This window comes from Melanotaenia boesemani, chromosome 13 (assembly GCF_017639745.1).
Source record: "Melanotaenia boesemani isolate fMelBoe1 chromosome 13, fMelBoe1.pri, whole genome shotgun sequence".
In the NCBI taxonomy this organism is placed as follows: Eukaryota; Metazoa; Chordata; class Actinopteri; order Atheriniformes; family Melanotaeniidae; genus Melanotaenia; species Melanotaenia boesemani.
Window position 1 is genome coordinate 6,014,826 of NC_055694.1, and position 25,896 is coordinate 6,040,721.

Consider the following 25,896-nt stretch of genomic DNA (forward strand, 5'->3'; position numbering starts at 1 on the left):
AATCACGGGTTGCCTGGTGCTGCTGTGTGTCTGTCTGGCATAGGCCCAAATTTGGCACAAACTAGAGGCACATCTGAAGTATGCCTGGTTTGCTCATGTACTGCTTGTGCCAGTGTGCCATGCATATGCAGCTATAGCAGCTCGAGGTGTTTCGCCCATCATTCATCATCATTATAGAAATATGATGGCATTCAAGTTCCAAATGAAATTCCATTTATTGTTATTATCTTTTTCTTAAGATATGGATTTTTTATACACATGCATCTAGTTCACTAATGACAAAAAAGGTTTTGTAGGGATTTTTATTGGAATATTGGAAAAATCATTACGAAAATGTGTCACTTCATTGGACATAAACCGTACTCACTACTGTAAATATGTTTACATGGAATGTTAACAAAATTTTTAATTCAGAACACCCAGTGTAACCAAAGCAGACCAAACACACATCATGCACCCAATCACCTGAGACATTTCTTACTGCGGTGGTAAATTTACCCCCAAAAACAAATTTTAATAGTGCCACAGCTCAGCTAGCCAAACCAGCATTAGCTTAGCTTTAGCACATCAGCAACTACATATCAACCCAAAAACTGTTCTCAGTGTGTACTGCTGCTGATTCAGCAAAGAAATGAATGAGGACATTATCAGAGAAGCCAAGAGAGAGAGAGAGAGAGAGAGAGAATACGACACACGGCATGAGATAAGACAAGACTCAACATTAGACTGACTTTTATTGACTGGAGAGAGTTTAGAGAGGAGAAAGGATGCAAGACAAATGCTGAATTAGTTTACATTAGTCAAAAAATTTTAATCTGATGAACGGCTTTAAAAGTCTAAAAGGAGGAAAGGTTACACGACATTCTGCTTTAATTTCTGCACATAGAAATGTATTCTGTTTTCTTTTACAGTTCCCTTTGAACATTTAAAAAACCAGAATGTGACAGCCTGTTTTTGTTGAAAGAACAGATCATTTAAATGTCTCATTGAGCTCAGAGATAAAATTAGATTTTGCTTCTTGTAATTTCATGTGAATCAAAGTGATTGTGTTAAATCCCTGATTAATAAATCAAATAAATCAGTTTTTGATATCTGTAAACATTAAAGCATTTATATTCATTGAAGCGATAATATCATAAGCTAACTTTTGATTGACACCCTTGGTCTGCTCAGACCTGTGGAGCTAACCAATTGGAGAAGACCTGTTATTTTTTTGGAACACAGTGGCCTTTTTATCTTTTCAAATAAATATGTAGAGTATTTGGAAGTGAATGACTGTTCACCTGCCGTTTCATGATGATAAGAACTTTAATATCTTTCACTCTCTTGCATTGATCTGTTTTTCTCTCTATTCTTTCCACCTCTTCACCACCAACAAAGTTGGGATCTGGGCTGTCAGTCAAACTAAAGCGTTAGAAAGACCAAATTAACTTCCTGGTGTAAAAAATATTTTGATACACTGGTGTGGCAACAGGAGCAAATTACATCTACATGTCATTACCTGAATAAAGAATAAACATCCAGACCTCCCTAATGTATATTCTATATAGAATTCTGCAATTAATGAAATCACTTTTAAAGCTGTAAAAACACAGCCATATATAGGGAATTTCCGTTGTGCGCACTCACCATATCTGCTTATGGATGTACGTGATATGCTGGCTGAGGAAGGGATGTTGTATGATGAGGTCTGCTTGGGCACCAAAGCCACAACGGAGCGGTCGGACACCTGTGAGAAGAGACAGGATTAGCATTATAATGTTATAGGCAATATAATATCTGAATAAAGGAAGAGGAAATGCATGGCCTTATATAGTCAAATTATTCATTCCTAAATTAATGTTTCAGCAAATAAAATCGACTGCATACTGACAGATTTGTGTACGACATGTTCTTACCAATATTTCACAATATGGCAAAAACAAAATAAAGAGATATAAGACCCCGAGTGAACAATCCCCTGAGCAAAAATACATCTCAAAAGCCTCCGTTCCTTTGTGTCACATCTATGCTCCCTGTTGTTCTGTAACACAGCCCCTGTGGCTTGCTTTTTTTTCTTCAGCAGAGCAAAGTGCTGTGGCTGCATGACGGCTGTACTCAACATGACTGTCATTGTCACTGTCAATCTCTTCACAAACCTTAGAAACATGATGTAAGCTTTGGAGCTCGTACAAGATGCTACAAGAGGGAGAGGAAATGGAATAAGACACTGTCAGAAGGAGAGACAAAGAAACTACAATGTTAAATGTCTCATGTTGTGTTCACTTCAGTCTTTAAAAATGTGATACGCAGGTATAATAATAGCAATGAAGCAGCTTTGAGTTGGAGTCAGAAAGAAAGAAAGAAGGAGGTGGTAACAGTTAAGATTGACACTTCCCTTGTCTACCTGGTTTGTATTTACAAAAGGTTGTTGGACCTGAGTGTTGTTGCCAGTCTTGATAAAATATGCTAAAACTGACCAGCCTTCATTAGAGAAGATGCCCTTAAAATGAGTGTGATAAAATACTTTGAGGTTAGTGCTTTCATCGGCCTAATTAGTAAATGCTGCCAATGTCAGCAAACCAAAACATCTTGGTTGAGAAAATACAAAAGACAGCAAACAAAACTTTCAGTTCTTTTCTGAAAACCAAAACAACAAAGAGCTTGTTGGCTGGCATTTACAGCTCACCCTGAGGAGGGATTTCTGCTTTAGACCCAGCAAAGAAAAACTGACGAGCCTCCAGTGCAGAAATAAGGAAAGAAAAATGCCAGGCTCCAAAAGCCATACCTCAAAGAATCTATAGAAAAGAGAAAAAACACTTCTTTTCATTTCCTTCTGTGAGAATGGGCTGTTTTCCATCTGTTGTTAGAAAATATGCCGTTGAATTCTGGGGATGGACATTATGGCAGCTTGCCCTTGTTCTCAAGAGACAGCCTCTTCTCATCCTCCCTCACTTTTTGCTCTCACCTCTTTCTCCCTTTGAAAACCAATCTTGGCTGTGATATTATTTGGAGTTGCCATCCGGCTTCTACCAGCTATTCTGGAAAGACACTTGAGACTGGGAATGAAATCTGGTGGAATCCTCTTAAAGATGAAGCTCTGGTGCCCAGGCCTCTTGGATTGTAGATTATAAGTGGCCTTCCTAACCCCCCCTCTCACAACTGACATATTTGACCTCTCTCATTTCACCTCTTTCTCATCTGTCCCTGCTTTCCTAAAACGTAATTTCTTTGGCCTCTCTAGCTCATAGCCTCCTCATGGCTGACGGTGCATAGACCGCCTCTAATACACCATCAGCGCAGAATTCCATGAAGTTTTCACTGCTTTTCCTGTGATACATTTTCTCTTGGGAGCATGAAATAGCTTCTCACCACCCCCCTCCTTCTCCCTTTACATCTGCCTCCATCTCTCCCTTTCCCTCTTGCTTTTGCACAGAAACTAGAGCAGTAGATGGTTTCTTGTGATAGCAGCAAATGATTGAAGGCGTGCAGATTCGCCCTTCAGGGATAATCCAGTGTGTGGCTGATAGTGGGCAGGTGTGATAAGAGCTGTGGGCCGCGTCTGTGATAAGACCTTCCATTAGACAGTGGTGAGTCCACAAGACAGCAGAGTGTGGTCATCCTCTATCTCTCTTCTTTCAGCCTTCACCCCCAAACCTCTTTCCTCTTTTGGTATTCCATCTCTCAGACTCACCTATCTTGATGTCTATCGTACCATTCTCCTCTACCAGGTAGCTTGAAGACAAACAAAAAAAGTTTAACTGTTTGAAAAAAAAGAGTTGCCACCTGGATTTCACTAAGCAAATAGGTAAGAGCCTCCCACTGGATAAGTACTGCATGGATGATCATGATTCAGCTGGCATGTTGTGAAAAGCATCAAGTAAAGAAAACATCTAAGGAAATGTTGAAAGTGTTAAAGTTAGGTTAAGAACTTTGCAATACATTATTAAAAGCTGGAAGGATACCCAGGGGATTGGGACTAAACACTTATCAGTGAGGCTAATTGGAAAAACAGCTTCACTTTGCTAGGGAGCATAAAGACTGGACTCTGGAGCAATGGAAGAAGGTCATGTTTTCGGATGAGTCCAGATTCACCTTGTTTCATAGTGATGGGAGCATCAGGGTAAGAAGAGAGGAGGAGGAAAGTTATTCCATCTTCCCTGATGGCACGGCCATATTCCAGGACATTGCCAGGATTCATGGGGCTCAGATTGTGAAAGAGTGGTTCAGGGAACAGGAGACATAATTTTCACACATGGATCGGCTACTACAGAGTCCAGACCTGAACCCCAATGACAATCTTTGGAATGTGCTGCAGAAGACTGCACAGTGATCAGACTCTAAATCTTGTGACACTGCAGAAGCTTATCAAAACGATGCCACCGTGAAAGCTGCTGTAATCAAAGCTAAAGGCGGTCCAACCAAATATTAAAGTGTGATACTCCTTTTTTAGTCTGGCTGAACAGTTTAAAACACAGTTATTTACAAGTTGGGTTTGAAGTAAATGCATCACTTAGCAATCTCTGCAAGTTCTTATAAATTCTACAGCTGTTGCTTTTGGGGAGATGACTCAGAGTGCAAAAGCACTGCAGGATGAACCAAACATGCCTTTACTATTTAATGATATACACTGTTTTTTAAAAATGTGCAATATTAATACTCTACCATTTAATAAGCCTTCATATTCCGATCTTTACTAGATGTCGATCAAGATTTCAAATATAACAGTGAACCAAGACAACATTAGATTAATGAACATGCAGCAGTGCGATGTTATCTGTTGTGTCTGGTCTGTTGAAAATAGCCCAAAATGCCTCAAGTGGTGTCTGCAAAGTGGGTAACAGGATCTTTCTGGCAGGCTCTCCTGGAGCTCTCATGAGTGTCTGCTCTCCCTCTTCCTTCACCACAGAGAACAGGACATTCAGGTCAGCAGTGAGGGGTGGACAGTTTCCAAACTTTACTTTTTAATTTGGATGTGGAATAAGCAGCATCCTGGCAATTATTGTCACTTATCTGCACATTAGAAATCGTACTCCAAAAAAGAAAATAAATAAATAAATGAAGATAATGGCCTGTGAGCCCCCACAAACAGATGTGGCATAAAGGAAAAGCTACTTCTAATAGAAAAAACATTTTGTCAGTCATCAGTAATTACTCCCACTGTGCACTTGTTAATGGATGCATGAAACTGCTTGGAGGTTTAATCATAAAACAATGACTAAATTTAATTTCATGATGATGTTAATGCTGCACTAAAGTGACTCAAGTCTAATTCATGTAGCTGTAGGACTTCCTTAAGATCTTAGATAGTAGCCAGCAGCAGGTAGGTTAATACTAGTTTGTCTCAAGATGGCACATATGGGAGAAGAAAAGGAAGAGGAAGGTGCGATGAAAAGCTGGCTTTCACAGAGAGGACGATTAATTAGCAAAGAAAGATCCAGATCAGCAATCAGTCAAAATCTCTCCAATCTCATAAATCTTTTATCTCAGATCCTCTGTGTATAGGAAAAGCATGGGGGTATACGCTGTACGTCTGCACATGCATTGTGTGCATGTTTAATCGTGCTTCTATATTCTATCTTTATCCGCGCAAGGTGAAAAAAGTAGACAAAAATAGAAAGGAAGCGGTCGTCAGAGGGAAGTTAAGTCCCCTGACTGTGAATACAAAGGTGATGAATAAACATTCTCAGCTCATTTTCAGTGTGTGCATTTACGTTTTAATTTTAGTGTAGTGGAAAGGTGTGCATTTCCATATCCAAGTTGTGTAAACCATTATTTCCCATGTGGCATGGTAAACAGCCAATGGCATTTCTTTGGTAGCTCTGAGACCTATGAATTTTAATGCAGCTATCTAGTCCCCGTGTTACAGCTATGGGAGAATTAGCAAATACTCAAGGTGATGCTCACTTTGTAGATTTCAGACCCCCCCCCCCCCCCCCCCCCCATTTTACTATTTCCTCTTTACCTTTTCCTATTTCCTCTCCCAGCCTTTCCCCTCACTGTTAGGCTTAATGAGCTGTGCTCCCTTGTTGTGATATGCAGCCTCATGTGTTGTCACAGCTGCCAATTTAGAGCTGTGGTGTGTGACACAAACACACATCCTCACACATGGGGGCCACCGCCAGCTCATCAAAACAGTAATGAAGCAAAAAATGTCTGATCTCCCCCCACCATCAACTGCCCTATTCCTTCTCTACAGCCATCGGTATCGTCTCTGAAGTCGTACGGTGTTGGGCCTTACAGTATGTTCTACGTGGGGATCCTTAGATCCATGATCAATAGAAGCCCTCTGATCTGCTATTGAGCAAGAGAAATAAGTGGAGTGGCCATACGCATGTCATTGTGTGCTCTGTAGTGTATCCCTTGGCTAACGATGGCAGACAGACTGTGATGCAAAGAGATCTGCAAAAAACAACAACAGAGGAGCCCATTATGGTGTAGAAGCAAGCACACTGAAGCGCTTCATCAAGGGAAAACACTGCAGAGACCAAGATGAGGTCCTTAAAGCCTCAGAGGAAGAGAGGGAGAAAGGATGAAATGAAGGTGGAGAAAATTGTCATTGCTCGTCTGTGGGTAAGGGAGGTGGGGGTGAAATGGTTAAATAAAAAATGCAAACAAGGCAAAGAAAAAAGTAAATTAAAAGTGGAAACAAAGTCAAGAGCAGAAGGGAGGGTGACAAGCAGGGAAAGACAAAGGGGAAAGAATCTGCGTGGTGCCAAGTCCTGTGTGAAGGACACTATGATGTGTCCCTTCTTCTAATGACTCCTGCATCTGTTAATTTACTCTGCTAGTTCCAGTGGGGCAGGAGTTCAGAATCGCTCTCTGCAGGGAGGGCTTGAGCCCTGCCACCTCAGCTCTACTTTCTGCCTGTAGATGGTGCAGCACTGCTCTACCCGGCCTCTTAATCAGGTAGCCCAGAATCAAACCTCATGCAGTCTTTAGGCAGATGGCCCCTCTTGGCTGACTAATGAGGGTGGGCCAAGCATGCGCTGCAAAAAAAATTCATGACCTATGGAGATGGTTGCCTTCTTATTCTCTAGTTTCTTTCTTTATTCCTTTACTCTTCTTCATCATTTCTTCTCACCTTCCGCTAACTCCTTGATCTTCTTTATTCAGCTGCCATAAATTCTACTGAAAAATGCAGAACTTCATTTGTTCTCAGTTTTTTCTCCTCTTTAGCTCATCAGTCTTCTTGCTATTAATCAGGGGGCATAAAGTGAAAATATGGGCCTCTAAAAGCAGGACAAAACGATGCTGGCGTAAAGATAAACAGCTAGGCAGTGAGAGAGAGAGAGAGAAAAGTAGAGCCATCTTCCTCCTGCAGCGTCATCTTTCCAAGGAGGAGGGGAAAGCTGAGAGTTCATCTCTCCTGGCACCTGTGCTGTAATTGTCCTCTATTCTGCGAGTCAGTTGGATCACTCCAGACGTGAGTATGCAAATGAGGGTCTGGAAATTGGCTGCCGTAGTGTCAAAAGCAGGAAACATCAACGTTGCCTGTATAAGTGGAACCATTTTCATGATAAAAGCTCCAGCAGGAACTAAATTGAAATAACCATTTTCTTAACATAGGTGAGGTTTGAGAGGTAATTAAAGAAGACATTGCACTAAAATGGTTGTGTGTGCTTACCTGGTAGTGCAAGAGAGCGTTGAGTCTTTTCCAGTCATTTTCAATCTTTGTTGTGATGTCTTCGTCCTGCAACACCACGCGGGCCATTCGTCCCTGACGCCACTCTGAGGGCACAAACGCACACAAGTGCAGGTATAAAACAAGTGCCTGTGGCGAATTCATCAAACTGAGTCACATGCAGAAATTACTGAACATATACAGATAAACTACCATGTCTTTAAAAAATTTAGAAACCTTAGAAGGGACTGTGCATCCATATGACACCAAACTAATTCTAACTTCAAGTTATTTGAATCCAACACATCAAAGTACACAAATCAAACACCATCTCTCATTTTTACTTTTCTTCCAAGGAGCCAGTTTCTTGTAATCCCTTAAAGAGGTCCAGTGGAACAGTCTTCCAGATTTTTTAAGTCTTTCAAAGTTTTTTCTTTGGAGGCTGACTTCTTTTTCACTGATTTTCAGTACAGTCTTCATACCTAAACATTGTAAGCCAGGGGTGTACAAAGTCGGTCCTTGAGGGCCAGTGTCCTGCAGGTTTTGGATGTTTCCTGCTGCAGCACCTGATTTAGATTAATGGGTTTACATGCTTGGGCAGTACTTAATGAAAGCCGGAGTGCCTGAGAAGGGAAAACATCTAAACCCCACAGGATTGCAACCCTTGAAGACCGGAGCTGGACACCACTGTTGAAATAGGAATGTGTGCTTTTGTTTAAGCCAGTTAACATTAACTGATGACTCATTAAAGCATAGAAATGCACCTATTTTAAGAAAAAAGCAGAACATAAAACAAAACAAAGAATTGATTTTTAATCCTGTAGTTGTTTCTGAAAAAGACAAAAGACAAAACAACAAAAACAAAACAGAGATAAGACAGTTTGACAGATATAAAATGGCAGTTTTGCACTGACAGGTCCTTATCAGTTAGTTTTTAGCCCCAAATCTGTCACATTTCAAGATGGTGTGTAGAGTGTCCCTAGAGTATTTGAAATTGGACAAGACGAGGACTAAAGGAGTGAAAATCAAAGATCTGAACAAGACCTGAGAGATACTTCTGGACTTTGAGTTGATCCATCTACTGTTGGCTGAAGATTTATCAGAAATGGTCTTCATGGAAAGGTGGCTGTCAAGAAACCATTCTTAAGGAAGGGAAACAGGGAGAAAATGCTGAGGTATGACACAAGAACTGGACTGAAAATCAGTGGCAACAGGTCTAATGGAGGGATGAATCCTCCCCAGAGCTTGAACCTCAACATTACTGAAACAGTGTGGGAACATCTGGGCAGAGAACATAACAAAAGACAGCCAATATCCAAAGAAGAGCTTTGGAAAGTCCTCCCCAAAACCTGAACTATTCCTGAGTTGGAATTGCAAGAAAGTTTGTTTGAGAGGTCTCAAACTGTGTGGAAATAAATCTGCTCATACCTCATACTGACCTTTGAGCTTAATTTTGCTGTATATGCTGTATTCCCATTTATCACATTCAATGAATGGCTGCACATATAAAGAAATGAGTCATGGCTGAAGTTTTATCTATTACAGGCTGACACAAAAGGATAATAAATACCATCCGCAGATTGTGCACCTGCTTATTCATAGTGCAGCTAAAACTAGTAGAAATATAAGCTGAATGGCTCCAAGGTTCCAGCAACCCTGAACAGAACCACTTCAAGAAACACAGCTAATTAAACTAAGCAACAGTAAGAGACAGATCTTTGTGCAGACAGTATTCTTGTGTCTGTGTGCTCAGACAGGGATTGATACACATCTTAATTTAAGATTCCACATGAGCAGTTGTAAGATGTATATGCAGGCAGGCTGCTCACTTTAATTGGTACATGTGTCACAAATGCAGTAGTTGGCCCATCACAGTCTTGAAGAAGAGAAAAGCAGAGCAGACAAGACAGGATGAAAAAGCAAACGATGAGAAAATGACCTCCTTTCAAAGGGAAAGTAATAGGAAGCAGGTAGAAGCAGGAAGCAGAGCTGGTGGAGGGTATTGGCTGATTGTGCGGTAATGAAATAATAATATTGATACTGACAGGGAAGCAGATAACCATTGTAGGCCTCGTGCTGGGAGTGATCATTGATTTTCCCCTTGTTGACTGGGTTTTATTACTTGTCTCTGCCAGATGACCACATGACATGTCTTCCTGGCACAACATCTTTTAAAATTCTCTAACCTACACTCAAATCTGTAGTAGAAATAAGAAAAACGTTTTTGTGGAGACTGTTTTTATGTGAAACTCACATACAAACAGTCTCACACAGATGCAATTATTTTCAAGAGAGGGCAAGGTTGTGGAGAGACTGTTCGAGCGCTGATTTGCAGCAAGCAGAGGAAGGCTTTTGTTCTCCTTGTCCATGTGAAGTGAGAGAAAATGAGAGGGACAGAGCGATGGCAGGCGAGGTAAGGATGGGCGCGGATGGAAGTGGCAGACTGCGTGGGAGTGGAGCCTGGTGTGAGGCTGGTGAGCCAGTCTGTCAGCTCTTACCTGGGTCAGCCGCGTCACAGAAGCGAAAAGCACACCAACACAAAATAAACCCGCTTCTTCGTCTGAATCTACTGCATCTTATTGGCACCACCAGGCAGTGAAAACAGCCAGAGAGAAAGATGCACCACACACTGTCAGTCAGTTTGATAGAAGGTCTGGCAGCAGCACACTGAGGCTGTTTGGCTGCAACACAGTTTTTATCAAGCTAATGCACTGATAATCTGTACACATGCCGTGGTGTTCTCTCCCTGATACATGGAGCTATCGGTGTGGAGGACTTTACACCTGCCAGATGCATTTGCAAGTGCCTGGATTGTGTGTTTACTGTAGTTTTGTGTGTTTGTTTGACGTACCAAGGTCCATGTCGACAGCACGCGGCCGCTGAGAATAGGGCATGTTCTTGTAAACGGCGTCTAGTATCTTCTCCTTCACTTGGGTGATTGTGTCACAGTTTAGTACCTTGACTGGAATCTCTGGACTGTTTTCGTTGTCTGGGTTCACACAGTTTAGGATCTGGAATGTAAAGATGAGGGAAAAGAAAACACATTAAAAAAGGATGGAAGCTCAAGGTATCCTGGTTCTGACTGGACTTTGTGTGAGCTCGAGGCTTTTCTCTCATTATATTTTCCTTGGAGCATAGCAGGAGCTTTGGGAAACCATTTCCGCTCTTACTGGCAACCCAAAATCTAATTTCACACCTTCGGCGGGACACCAATTTCCAGCTCTGCTGGGGTATTAGCACGTAATGAGCCAAATTCCCAGTCAGAGCAATCAGAGCATTGTCAAGTCACAGGCTGCTTGTGCAGGAGCTTGTTTTCTTTTCCATGTATGTGCATGTGTAAGGGGAGAGGGGTGTGTTTGTTGTGTTTTAGTCGCCACATGCACCCACACTGATGTTGAACCAACATGGGATCCTGTGGGATAATTTTTATTCCCACAAAAATAGGGGATGCATTTTGTTATGTTTTCTTTTCTACCATCTAATAAAAGTGTTTGCGTAAGTGTGTGAATCTCATTTTGGCAACGTTTGCGTATGTCTCTGAGCCTTTGTGCAAACTTTTGGTGCGGCTGCTGGAGTGTGACGTACTAGGGTTTTGTACTCGATCTGCTGGCGGATGAGCTTATCTTCACTCAGGGAGTAGCGGGCCTCTCCGGTGATGGCGTCGATGGGCCCCTTTTCCATCTGCTGCTTGATGGCGCAGTACAGCATGAATAGAGGCTCCCCGGCACACTCCTGTGAACATAATACACACGTACGTGCGTGCACAGGCAGACAAAGCCACAGATTCGCACATGAGAGAACACCACAACATTAAAACTAAAAGCCAAACAAGCAGACTTTAACACCTACTGTACACTCACACGTTTTTTTATTTGGAAACTTTAATAATGAGATTTATAAAAGAGGGATTCATGCATGTGTTGCTTGGTGCACCAACCTTGAGAAATTTGTGAAGGAGGAAGGCAAACCAGTTGGTAAGCATCTTCTCTGCAACAGACTCTGTTCTGTAATGACAAAAACAATGAACAGGAGAAACAAAATGCAGCGTTATCCTCTCTCAATAAACCAAAACTTTGAGATGACAAAAGCACTCCATAATTCATGAAGGAAAAAAAACGGCAGAGAGATTATCTCGACATCTTGGCTGGCTGGATCCTGCCGGTGGTTTTAGCCTGTGTGCTGCCTGCAACGCTGCGGTCACAGTGAGTGAGCAGAGACATGGCTGTGGGTGCGAGCGATTGCACGCGAGCGCATGTATGTGCGTGGTTGATTATTCATGTGTGGTTCAACGCAGCGGGACATCAGCAGCTGTGACAAGCCTCAGCTGTTGAGAGAGACGAGCGCTGTCACAGCCAGGTAACGCCTGAACACAGCCAAAACGATCTCTTCTCCTTTCATTTCCTCCCATCCCCTCTGCCCCTTCCCAGTCAATCACAGATAGTGCAGCTTGCTGCTGGGCTTGATTGGGCATGAAAAAAACATCATGCAATGACCTCTTACTGTTTTTATCCCAGAACCTACATGAAGAGTGCATATAACTTCTTTTTTTGTAATAAGTTTTGTTCTTATATACATTGTTAAAACCATCATGGAAGTACAAGAGCTAAACTAGGGATGGTTAATGAGCATGAAGCTTAGATGAAAGGGTTAGGTCTCTCTTACCTTGTCTTTTCTGTTCAACTCCTCAACATAGGTTTACACCATCCTGGTAGCGCTAATGTAGCTGCTACACACATTAATTATGAGTTAACATGCTATGGTGAAGTGGCCCCACTTCCCCTGACTGCAGTGCTGTTTGCAAGTGTGTGACAGCTTGTGATTGTCACCTGGTTGCAAATGATCACTGCGACACAGCTCTGTATACGAGCGTTACCAATTCAAATGGCAAAGCGTTGGAAAAAAATGACCCTCTTAATGTAGCGGTAAATTACTGTGATTACTCTGGTGGATATGATGGAGGGGTCTCGGTGCTGAACTGTGGATTAGCCGGAATTGAAGAAACCAGGTATTAAAGGCAGGCTGGAAGGCTTCTGTCTACTTTATGATGCTTGGGATGATTATACCTATTCAGGCTCTGCATGGACCTGAAGTGAGATTATGACTATTATTGGAGATAATTAGGGTAAGTCGTGTTGCAGGGCTGCAAACAGGAGCTAAGAACCGAAGCAAGGGGCACTGGAAGGATTGTCTGAAGCAAGGAGGTAACGACAGCTAACAATACGGTCACTGAGACGAGAAGTGTCAGTCATTCTTTGGCTCTCATTAAACTGGTACAGAGTAAGGCTTCTCACTGTTTTCATTCGCTAACATGAAATTTTCCTCGAGCTGAAGGACTGTGGAACAGGGTTTATACTGTATTTTGTTTCAAATGATGTGTGGTAAAGCTGCAATAATGGTTCCCACACCTGTAGGTGAACAGATCTGCTGACCAGTCAACTGGCAGCTAACTGAGAGGATGCAGAGCTGAGTAATAACCCATGCTAAGTGTGATGTTTCAGCAGAAGGAAGGCATGACGATTAGTTCACTGAGTTCTATGCACTAAGTGAGAACGTAAACGGTGTCGAAAAGCTAAGCTAGAAAAAAGTGTTGTTCCACAATACATAAATACAGTAATTTGATCCTGCATTAAAAACAATGTTGTTGTTCACTTGAAGTGTTTTCACTTCATTTTAAAACCTGGTAAATTCTAGATTATTTTTTAAATAATATCTTTAGATGAAAATCTTGAAATTAAAAGACTGTTTAGGTGTACATAACCATAACGTACAACAATAACCAGTCAATATATTAGGTACACCTGTACAATTTCTTGTCAACACAAACATTTAATCAGCCAATCGCATGGCAGCGAAAACTTGCTGAAGTTTCAAACTGAGCATTAGAATGAGGAAGAAAGGGGATTTCAGTGACTTTGAGCATGGCATGGTTGTTTGTCTGAGTATTTCAGAAACCGCTGATCTAGGGTTTACAGAGAATGGTCTGAAGAAGAGAAATATCCAGTTAACAGCAGTTGTCTGGACCAGAATGCCTTGTTGATGTCAGAGGTCAGAGGAGAATGGGCAGACTGGTTGGAGATGATAGAAAGGCAACAGGAAGTAGAAAAAGCACTGGTTTCAACCAAGGTCTGCAGAACAGCGTCTCTGAACACATAGCACGTCCAACCTTGAATCAGATGGACTACAGCGGCAGAAGACCACACCAGGTGCCTCCTGTCAGCTAAGAACAGGAAACTGAGGCTACAATTCACACAGACTCACCAACACTGGACAATAGAAGATGGAGAAATGTTGCTCATCTTGGCACATTTTGGACCCCTTAATACCAATGCCACACAGCTTAACCACCACAGCCTACCTGAGTATTGTTGCTGACCATGTCCATCCCTTTATGACCACAGTGTAGCATCTTCTGATGGCTACTTCCAGCAGGATAATGCTCCATGTCACAAAGCTCAAATCATCTCCAACTGCTTTCTTGAGCATGACAATGAGTTCACTGGACTCCAATGGCCTCCCCAATCACAATCATCCAGTAGAGCAGCTTTGGGATGTGGTGGAATGGGAGATTCTCATCATGGATGCAGCCGACAAACCTGCAGCAACTGTGTGATGCTGTCATGTCAATATGGAGCAAAATCTCTGAGGAATGTTTCCAACACCTTGTTTAATCTATGCCACAAAGAATTAAGGCAGTTCTGGAGGAAAAAGTGGTTCCAACCCAGTACTAGCATCTTGGACCTGACAAAGGGCCAGTTAATGTACATTGTAAATCTTTTTGGATGAGCTCCCCCCCTTTGCCCTCCTTCCTTTACAAGAATTCCACCCCTCTGATGCTTACGATGCAACCCCCCCCTACCCTAACCTCTTTTTACTTGTAGGAGACTTGAGTGTGTTAGAAGTTAATGGAACCTATTAAGCTTTTTAATAAGCTCAGCAAGTCCTGAAGAAGGAAGTCAAATAAAGCTTTTTGTGCAGAGGTTGTGCTGATTCCCCCTTAAATACATCTCTTGAATGGTGGGGGGCACTTTGTTCTCCTCCTTTTTCTTTCCTTCTTGTCCTTCCCATCTTCCTCCATTTCCTTCTTTCCGTTAATTGGGTTTCATTAATGAACATCAGGATTTCATTATCCCACATGGTGTTTAAGAGCGGGCCCCAGTCTTTGGTCTCCTAATAGTAGCTATAGAGTGGAGGGGTGGGGGCTATATTAGCAGCCAGTGAAACGTCGTTCAATGAAACTAATGCCAAACACAATACTTGCGCTCTTAATAATGCTGTACTCCATCGCTCTGCATGGGCGGAAATCTCATTACAAAAATGCTGAGAAGAAAAATAATACAAGATTGAAGAGTCCCAGTGTGATAGAAGCAATGTTCTGTGATTCCATTAAAAACGCATTATGAAGAAGATAAAGACGCTGGTTAAAGAGTGGCAAAAGTTAAGCAGAAGAAAGAGAATGCATTTTAATGTAAGAGGAAGTGGCCATTGAAAGCTGTTTTGATGGGGTTCATCTTAATGCCACAAAGATCTGAGAAGTAAGAGTCAGGCAGATAAAGAGACCAGTGACCACAGACATGAGAAGAGAAGGAATAGTCTTCAAGCAAGAACATATTTCTCAAAATGAAATAAAATCTAAACATTATAGGGTGCTTCATCGATTCCACTTAGTGCACTCAACTGTTAAGAAATCAAAGACAAAGCCTACATGCTGCTTTCAAAAAGCTTTTAGAACCAAAGTATCTGCAAAGCTAAAACATTTCACACTCAAGACAAAGAAACTAGAAAGCATCAAAGTTCTAATGAAAAAAACACTCAAAAAAACCTCAATTCAAGGAACATATCTGACTCTGAAGTAGGATTTTTTTTTTGCTGCATGAATGTGAGATTCTCCATGAGATATTTAATTTTCCTATAACACACAGAGTATAATAGGAAAAAAGTGTAGAGAGCACAACAAATTATGTATTCCCCTGGGTATTCAGACACAACCCACTAACCGAAAAACATAAGACATGCTGTATTTTCTGTAGCTATTATAAAACTACTTCCTCCAATAAATGGCAGTGATTTGTTTTGCACCCAGCTTACTTTGCCAAAAGGTTGTGATATACTACCTAAGCTCCTTCAAGCTTTTCAAGGAAAAGCACATAAAGTTCAATTAATGCACAAACTTTTTCTGCAGGGCCCTGTTTTCATTGACAACAATAATGTTTTGCTAGCAGTGCAAAAACCTATTAGCTTGTATTTAGCCCTGCTGTGCCTCCCGTGTCATAACTCTGGGCCCTGTCTGGGGGGCCCGCCCCCCATTTTGGGAACCACTGAATTAATGGAAGTTTCTTGGTGAATTTTATTTATATGCAATTTAAAAAAAAATAATAATAATATAAGCATATTGTATAGTATAAATTGTAAGAATGTAGCTGTCAGATATCAGACTTTATCCAACCTTTAAGCCTGCAAACTTGACAAGAGACATGAATTCTACATCACCTTTTATCAAAAATCAATTTACATTTATTGAAAAGTAAGGTCTTTACTAATAATGAATGTAGCAACTTTTGGTTAATCTAATATGACCATACCCAGTTAAGTATAGATAATACAACATATGAAAAAAAAAAAACATACAACCTGGAGATAATCTTCCCATGTATAAGACAGCAGATGTGAGAGGAATGCAAGAGAAGGCATGAAGGAGGCAGTGTTACTGTAAATCAGTCTGCGTTTATGAGCACACCACATCTTTAATATGATGCACCCATAACTTGGTGATTTATTTGCTGAAAGCATTTAAAACCTCTACTTCATTTATATGTTTATTAGCTGTTTTACTGTAATTCCATTGTTGAATCTCACTCTTTCCCATTTTTTACCCTCAGTTACCCTCCTGTCATAGCATTTCTGCTCTGAGCAGTGGCTATTGATAGCATATAGCAGTCCATCATCCCACTGAAACTCATTGCAGGGGAAGGGGCTCAATAATTAAGGATGCTTTGCTTGATAGGCAACATTACACCACTCTGCAGATGGGTCATACAGTAACTTCTTTGTGCACTATGTACACGTCCTGGATTTACTTTCTTTAAAAGCCCAGATGTACACCACTGCATAGCACTCGACAGAAATCTTCCCATAAAGCTTTTTGCATGCTTCCTGTGCTATTCTCATTTTCATTTAGCTGTTGTGTTGGTCATTAGATATCTACTAGGCAACAGCAGGCTATAATAGCCATTTTACATTTTGGTTTCAGTTTAGATGAATGATGCAAGTTTGGAAATACTATAGTTTTCCTTCCTTTAAGCCACACCAAAGCATTAAAAACAACACCTGAATTAAGATTACTGTGGTTAACCATGTCATTATGTTAGTTAATAGACTTCCATTACACCTTAAACACCAGTAAAAAGAGTGATGTCCTTGTAAAGAACACAGCCATTGTAGGTTATTTACAACTGGTCTGTTTAGGAATGTTAGCTAAACACTGGTGGTGTTTTAGAAAATAGAAGGTAATAGATCTTTTGTAATAAGTTTTTTTATGCTACAAGCTACAGGTGATCAGGGTTTGCTTAAAGTAAGGCAGGCAAATCTCCATCTTTAGTCTTTTGAAGGGTTTTGTTGTTGAAAAATGTAGTCAACATTATCTTTTAATAAATAACCCTGTTAATACTTTGTAAAAATCAAACTTTCATGAGTTTTAGGAGGATAGCTTGCTAAAACACACAGCACTTTGAACTATTTTTGTATCTTTTCCTGACATGGCTATGAGTAAATGGTTTTCTCTTAAAAGGTCTAGCATGCTAGCTTGTGGACATTTTTCCCTCTAGAGAAAAGTACTCAATGACAGCTGAGTGGAGAGTACAGCAGTGCTCTTTGCTAAAACTCAAACATATCTCAGGATTTACTTTCAAGCCACTGTAACATAAATGAAAGAAGAAAGAGAGTAGTTTGGCCCAGACGCCCTCCCCTGTATGTTAGCGCTCCCTTGTAGCCATGCTAACTTTGATCTGGAATATAACCTTGCTAGTATCATTTGGGACATCATTTTTAATGACTTGTACTGATTTTAATGTGCTAATATCACTCAATTCTAGTCATGCTCATATTGTTTTATTCAATGCTGGTGCAAAACATATACTATCAATAACTAGTAAAACAAATGGGAATATTAGCCAGAATATTAGGGAGTATTGTAGCAGGATCCTGTTACAGATAATAAACTGTATTTCAACATGAAGGGGAAAAGCAAAAAGACAAATAAATAGGAAGATGACAACAAAAGAGAGCCCAGCAGCCTCATTCTATACCCAGCACTTATATAAATACTGCTTCAAGACATGTTCAGCTTGCCTATCGCCACAGATGTGTGTGTTTGTCTCTCGGAACATGGGTGTGAGTCAGCTGGCTGGCATGACTGTCGGCTTTTCTCTAAACAGGCGATGAAGACACCAACAACGGGAGAGAGCCATATCAAATTGGTAATCCCTTAAATTCTTCACAAAAATGGAGAGAAAAATGTAAAAACTGTAGGACATTTATCCCTGCAGGCTGCAATGGCGGGAACCTGAGGATTATGTACCACTGTGTTCCTAATGAGATAGGATAATGAAAACTTAGAGGTGACGCCAGGCCCTGCTGTCGTGTGAAATAACAGCTTAATCCAGGTCAATTTGACGCTGTGTTGCTTTCGTCCACCCCACTGTCTATGTGCATTGGTTTTTTACTTTTGATTTCTTTGTCTGGCAGCTTTTTACTCTGTCAATGTGGATTTTGCAGACATAGGCATCGTGTGAACATTAAATCAGAATGATTGTCTCTGAAACTGTGGCAGCTTCTTGCTGTCACTGCCTCAGCTTGTGAATCATAATAAAATTTAAACAGCAATCAGAGTTTTAAATTGGACTGTGATTTGTACACATCTATTAAGCTAACTATTGTTGTTTTTGCCCTTCCACCAGTTTCTGTGTCTACAGAGCAAACAAAACCAGCTGAGGACACATTGGCAGAGACTTGATAGGTGTTTAAACTTTTAATGCATCCCAACTCCCCTGGAAAACAACTTATGCTGGATACATGAAGAGAAAAAAAAAGTTAAGATGAACTACCTCTGAATGTTTGATAAGGAGCCTGAGCCTGGAGCATAAGTTAGACTGACATGGGCTTTAAGAGGCAGCTGTGTGAGAGACACAGCTTCAGAGAGAATGCAGAGAATTCAGTGGGTTCTTCTATAGTGAATAGTGCATGCCATCTATATCCACAAAATGTATTTGCACTTTAGCACTTATAACAAGACTTCATCCAAAAAATGTCTCCACAGCAAAATTGGAATGCATTAACGTGTAATGAAAATGATGAGGAACATAAGCTTTAAATAAATCCCCATCTATCTGTCAATATGCACTGTCAACTTCCTGCAGCACTGCACATCCTTACATGATTTTAAATGAGGATTGTGTTTTTGATTTCTGCATAGCTGACCTCGAGGGAGGCAGGATTGCATACAAATAGACACAAAACAGAAATGTAAGTTCATTTAGACAACATTTAACATCACCAGCAAAAAACGCCTAATGCTCCCACCATCAGGTGGCACAAAATCAGTAGCTAGACTCTTCTCCTCTGTTGTTCCCCGGTGGTGGAACGATCTACCAAACTCCGTCTGATCCGCAGAGTCCTTATCCACTTTTAAAAGCAAGCTAAAGATTCAGTTTTTTTAAAGGAGCATTTCAGCACTTAGCTTAACTCTTACTCAACAGAATGAGTTAGAAAGATTTGTCCAGCTCTTTGGCTCGACCAAGTACTGAATAAGCTGTGTGCACTTATGCCCAAGACGATATTGTGTGATGAAATCGTGCACTTATACCCAAGTTGATATTGATTGATTAAATTGTAATGTTTGTATTTAAACAAAATGACTTACAAATGCACTGCCTCTAGCACTACATGACAGCACCTGGGTCCAACTGGACTCACAGCAGTCTGACTACAACTTAATGATGACGTCCCATCTTGTTTGAATTCTTGCTTGTGTTGTTCTTACTCTCAAATGTAAGTCGCTTTGGATAAAAGCGTCTGCTAAATGACTGTAGAATAGTAGAATAGAACAGAATCTGTTACATAAACCAAGCAGTACTGAAAATGTTGGTGTATAATGCAGCTTAATCTTGGTTTACTTTTCTCCATTACTTTTATAATTACCACAGTTCTATGTGTAGTATTTATTTAGTTAAAAATTCATCCTTTGTACTCTTGTCAGTGTTGTTTGTGCACTGTAAAAAAACAATAGTTGACTGGTAATTGATTGAAATTGGTAACAAGTAACTGAATTAAGATAACCCAACTTGAGCTTGTTTAACTCTAAAGTTTTGAGTGAGACTAACACAAATCATTTAGCATCTTTCACAAAAAGGATCTGAATCATTTTATGGAAATTCAACCAAAGAGATTCATGTTGCTTCAAATAAAGTATTTGATTTATTCAACTGTAACCTATTTTTCACATTACACTTGATAACAGTGTAAAAAGAAAGTATCTTAATTATATACTTTCACATAATTAGTTTCTGAAATGGGATTATTATATTGCTATTAGAAATATTATTTTAAAACGACAACATTAGATGTCTATGGCTTTATTTTTGCTACTGGACTAACACTATCATCAGCGCTTGGTGGTTGTGGGTTGTGGGTGTCACTCCCTGTACTGTCCTTCAGCTTTACAAGGCTTAACATCTAAAGAGGACAGAAGATTTAAACAACATGTCTAAATGTAAACAGAACACAGGCAGTGAAGCACATAACAAATTTATAGGGTAGCAACCTGTACTAAATTATTTGAGCAGGTCTGATTGTTGAGTTGAATTAACATTGAATTAACTCTATATATATATATATATATAGAGTCTTTGTCAGATCAGATTTGTCAGATTGTCTAACCACCTGTTTTATTAAAGTTCTGTTATGTTGATGTTTTTTATGTTTGGATTTCATCTTGACTTGCTCATGACAGCAACAAGTTTTTGTTTGTTTACAATTGCTACAAATAATTTGTTGCTTCCTAAATTTAAAACGATAATATTAATGTAGATAATTATTTTTTTTCGTGCAATGTCTTCAAGAGCGATGTTTATTGTAAACCTACAAGGCAAAGTTGAATAAATAAACCATCAAGATATGGAAAGAATCAACTAAAACAAGCAGATCAAAGTCCTTTTACCTGCGCAGCAGCAGTTTGGGGTGGTTTTTACTCTCCAGGTTGCGGTCAATCAGGTCTGACAGCAGATGTTTGAGGACATCAGTGGCGTACTCCAGTCGTCCCTGAAGGGCGGTCATGATGAGTGAAGCCACGTTTCCACGGTCCCTCATGGAGAAAGATCGCTGCATTTCTAGCGTTCGGATGAAGGTGAGCAGGAAAACTTTGTTGTTGATGAGCTGACCAAACAGCTTCAAGGCTTTTTCAACATTCTGCTGGCCATGACCCGGCACCTGAACAGGAGATGGAGGAAGAACAACAGACATACTCAGACTAATGAGTACCCAGCACTAATTTACCCAGGGATGCTTTGAATAAAAATGAGCTGAACTGCTTTCAAACTGCTCCTACTCTAACTTCAGCATGACCTTGTCTGGCTCAAACTAGAGTTTTTCCTCACACATCATAATCCTTGTCGTGTTTCACATCAAGCAGACAGAAACTCCCACTCATCACGGTTCACAGAGACGATCCCAATCTATTATTAATCAGGAGTCTGTTAAAAAGCTGTGTGCTATAAGTTAGTCATTTCACTCTTAGGTTAATATTCATGCTTTCCAGAAAAGATTATTCAAGTAACAAATACAACAAAATAACTTGGGTCCTTCTGGAAAGGATGCCAGTCAAACAATGCCGATGTTATCAGGGTCACTGAACACAACTCATGTGAGAAGTGAAAAGTCTTTCTGTTCTAGCTTGCTTATGTGGTCCTATTGTAAAACAATGTTAAAAAAGTAAGGCAACCAGTTGCAAAGCTTTTTTGAACAAAGTCAAATAAGGGGTTCTGGTGTTGTGTGAACCTAAATTAAGAGTTTAATCAAAGTAGAATATTAAATTTAACTAAGGGCAGCTTTTCAGGTCTACTCGTATCTGAGCTGAAACAACTCGTGTCATGAAAATTTTTGACAAAGTTTATGTTCACAACTTATTAAGTGCATGAGTAAATCTGAACAGTTGTCACAATTTTGTTCAACTTAATATATTGATTTATACACTTAATATAGGTGGACGCAACTGAGGTTTTTTTCAATTATTTACTAATTATTATTATAATAAAAAAATCTGATATTTATCTTTTCATCGCTTTCTTTGCTTGTTAACAAAGCAAATTTCTAGTTACAGACATTAATACCAAATGCATCCCTGGTCCCCTCCCACTTCAAACTGCTGCACATAATTTAAAAACAAGATGTTTGTTTATCACCTGTATTCCTGAAAGTGTCATCGACTGGACACTCTACATCCCACATAAAGTAAACTCTTTTCCCAGAACTACTGCGGCCTCATGAAGATGAGTAAAAAGTGTTAAACAGCCAGTTTTTCCTCCTCGATGGAAGAACCCACACTCCTGCTTGAGGAGTGGGAATTATTCACTTCATTACCCCTCATACAGCAGCCACTGGTGGATGAAATAGCAAAGTGCTGGGACCCTGTTTTTCATGAGGGAGCTCGAATGTAAGGAATGTGTGGGTGTCTATATATATATATATATATATATATATATATATATATATATATATATATATATATATATATATACACATATATGATGTGTGTGTGTATGTTTGCTGCTCAGCATGAGCATGACTGACTGTGTATTTGTGTGAGACCACCATGTTGAAAGGATAACTGGCACACTGGTATCCTTTCCTCCCCTGAGCAATTTCCTGCTTATGGAGGTTGCCCTACACAGGGGGACGGTGAGGTAAGACACACTCTTCAGCCTTTCTCTATCTTTTCATGACTTTAGTTTGACTCTACTTTGCCCTTTTCTAATGCACTCTCTGTTCATGTGTCTCAGTCATTTTCTTCCCAATTTATCCCCCTCTGTGTTCAGTTACCTCAAGTTCTCTGAGGACGGGGTGATCCTCTATGCCGGGGAAGAGGACTCTCATGGCATATGTTCTGTAGTCCAGATAGGGGATACCAGCTCTGTCGAGGTCACTGGTAAGCTCATTTATGTCTGTTTGCAGCTCTGCAAAGGCTGGTGAAGGAGGAAGAGAGGAAAGAGAAATCATTTGAGGAAAAGTTTGAGAAATTCATCACACAAATAAAACTGTTCTTTAATCCCTGAGGGCCAAATAAGTGAATCCCTCTTATCTTTGTGGTGTTTATTGCTGACATGATGATGACAGGAAGCTCAAAATCGTCTGTGTGTCAGAGGAGCTCAGTATTTCACAGCTCACTCTTAAAAAAAAAGAAAAAAAAAAGAGTACAATCTCTATTTCACACATACACATTCTTTGCTTAGACATTTTTATCTACTAGCCAGTAAATTGGCTGTAGCAAAGGCCCCAAAGAGTGTGTCATCTCAGTGTGAGGCTGCAGGTGAGCACTAGTTAATTGGCTCCATCCTGGCTGATTCTCGTTCAGGCCCACGGCTCTGTTGCTCTGTTTGGTCGCCCTTGGGGAGGCTCCCTGCCTGCAGCCTATCACAGGAGCAGCAGCGGTCCTCTAACACCCTTCTCAAAACCACATCAACCAGTCTCAGGCCTCAGCTCCTGGCCTCACAGCCCCCTGCGACTCATGGGAACTTACAGAGCAACCCAGACACCTATCTAAATCCACCCTGCGAGGCAGGACTCTCCGGCCCACTGCTAATGGTTAAAACATTAATCTTCTTCTTTCCCAAGGCTGCCTGTGTGATTCTCTCTGTTTGCCTGCTCTGTCTGCCTGGCTGTCATTTGACAATTCTTTACTGCGAGTGGATGTTTTCTTCTTTCTTTCCTTTTTTTCCACTGCTTAATAGCATTGTGAGAGCTGATCGGTGATAGCTGGAGGCAATCAGTAATAAGGTCCTCTCTGGCTTATGAAATCCTATGAAAAGTGTCAAACATAAATCAGACTTTTATTATCTCAGTGTCTGGCTACAAAGACCCTGATGATGACATAAGGGTCAAATCAGCACTGTACATGTTCATGTATAGTACCGAGTAGTTCAGTGTCAGGTCAGAGGAGCAAACAGATTTTCCAACAATCTACTCATCATTGCCTGAAGATGAGTAGTTTGTATCAGAACTTTAAGGAAATGGTTTAAAATACCCATATTGAACTGATCTTTATCTGTACAACGTCTGCTTTGGAGGCACAGTCTCTAAAGTTAAAATTAATGATGTTGAGACAGACACAGTTCTCTCCAAAATTTTAGGAGTCATTTGATAAACAAACAGGAAAAGTCATAAACTATGTCACTATTGTATTGATGTGCAAAACTTAATACCTTTCATGTCAGAAATCATTGTTTATATTATATAACTCACTAATCGTACCATGTGTGACGTATAATGCTGAGATTTAGGGAAAAACTTACACAAAGTCAATCTTTTTACTACAAAAGAAAATCCTTTGGATATTAGATAATAAACTATAGTGAAACAAGTAATCCTTAATTTGTTCAATAACACATATTCAAATCGACTGAATCAGATTATAGATTAATAGAAATAAAGTAAATCTAAGAACAAACAGTTACCTTCCTATATTCAGAAGCTGTTCAGAATGAGAGAAAACAATTATGATCTAAGAGGTGATTTAATATTTGAAAATCCAGCATTAAACGTCATTGTGTATTTGTTACAGGTGTGAAATTCTGCAATAACTGTTCTGAAAATATTGAAATGTGTGATTCTTTGGAAGTAATGTATAATAATTATATGTTCTTCACGAGGAGCTGAATTAATTTTACCTTATGTGCTGATTTCCTTCCGTTTGTAATAAGAGTAGATGATATATAAGCTTTTGCTTTAGCCTGCACCCTTTTGAGTTATCTTTTTTATCTTGTTTATTATTTCGTCTGTTATGTTTTGCACTTGCCTCCATAGGAGGAATCAAAAAGAAAAATTTATTCATTTGTTCATGTTTCTACTTTGGAAAGAGATAATTGGAGGTCAGGTTGGGGTTGCTAACTTTGGTCTGTCTGTGCAAAGGCAAAACTTACTTACTGCTAAGTTTCACTTTACGTATCCTGTCACAAGCTAGCAACTGGATATAAACATAGCAGCCATTTTGAAAGTAAACCGTGGATGATTCAGCTATGAAATGCTAGAGGGATGTTATTGGAGGAAGGGATGAAAAGAGAGAGAGAAAGGGACAGAGCAAGAGGTAAGAGAAGAGTAGACATCAAACTGACTTTTAAAGACTGGAGAGAGCTCAGAGTAGAGGTAAGATGCAAGGTGGAAGGTGATTTAGCTGTCGTTAGGGGATGCTGTACTGACAAAGTCTGCCAAAGTTCAGTACAAGGTTGGAGTTACTACCTAAAAATGGCATATTTATACATTATTTTGTCTCACAGAATGCAACCAGTAAACAGTTGGTTGTAGAAAAACTAAAACCGCATAGCTTACTGAGTGATGAGAAGGGTGACATGTAAGGCTAAATCACTGAATCTGTTGGGATAAATAACCAGGATGACTCCACGATTCAGAGGAAATTACACTGCATTATCTAACAAACACACACCAACAGTGAGTTAGCTACTGTATTATTTCCACAAATACAGTTTTATGCTTGTTATGTGATCAGTCTGTTCAGTAGCAATGGTCTCACCAGCATCCATTCAGCTGCGGGTATTACAGAGCAGCTTCTAAAATTGCAGCCTGTTTGTGGATATTACAAGCAAAGACAGCCAGTAACCATCTCCACCTTACAATCATTCTGCTGAAAGCTGCTTTACTTAGTCTGTATTCAGCCAGTGTTACTCTGATGCTAACCTTCTTTGCACTCCAGGGCAACTCGTGACTCCAGGTTGTCCATTTGCATTTGCAAGCGCTTGAGGGTGAGGTCATTTTCACGCGACTTTCTCTTGTAGGCGATGAGGACAAGGATGACGATGATGAGGAGGAGACCTCCACCTGCTGCGATGCTAACAATGGCTGGAAGGGTCAGCAGGCTGTCAGACATAATGTGAACCGCTCCTGGAGACACGTGGAGGCCACCTACTTGAACCTGCCAAATAATGTAAACACAGAAAACAGAAGTGCATTCTCAGAAAGGAAGCACACAGATTCCTTTTTTTGAAAATTTGATCAGTGAGTTTAATATCTACTGC

The 25,896-nt window shown here is 40.3% G+C and overlaps 1 protein-coding gene across 1 annotated transcript in view; it reads right to left on the reverse strand.

Annotated features, from left to right (window-relative positions):
- Positions 1-25,896, reverse strand: part of plxna2 (plexin A2) — a 200,374-nt gene that overhangs the window by 12,756 nt on the left and 161,722 nt on the right. The window contains exons 20-27 of the mRNA XM_042004363.1: positions 25,559-25,793; positions 22,691-22,833; positions 20,814-21,082; positions 11,541-11,607; positions 11,189-11,335; positions 10,455-10,614; positions 7,607-7,710; positions 1,630-1,729 (exon numbers count right to left, since the gene is read on the reverse strand). Of these exons, the coding sequence (XP_041860297.1) occupies positions 1,630-1,729; positions 7,607-7,710; positions 10,455-10,614; positions 11,189-11,335; positions 11,541-11,607; positions 20,814-21,082; positions 22,691-22,833; positions 25,559-25,793 (1,225 nt within the window). The remainder of the gene's footprint in view (positions 1-1,629; positions 1,730-7,606; positions 7,711-10,454; positions 10,615-11,188; positions 11,336-11,540; positions 11,608-20,813; positions 21,083-22,690; positions 22,834-25,558; positions 25,794-25,896) is intronic.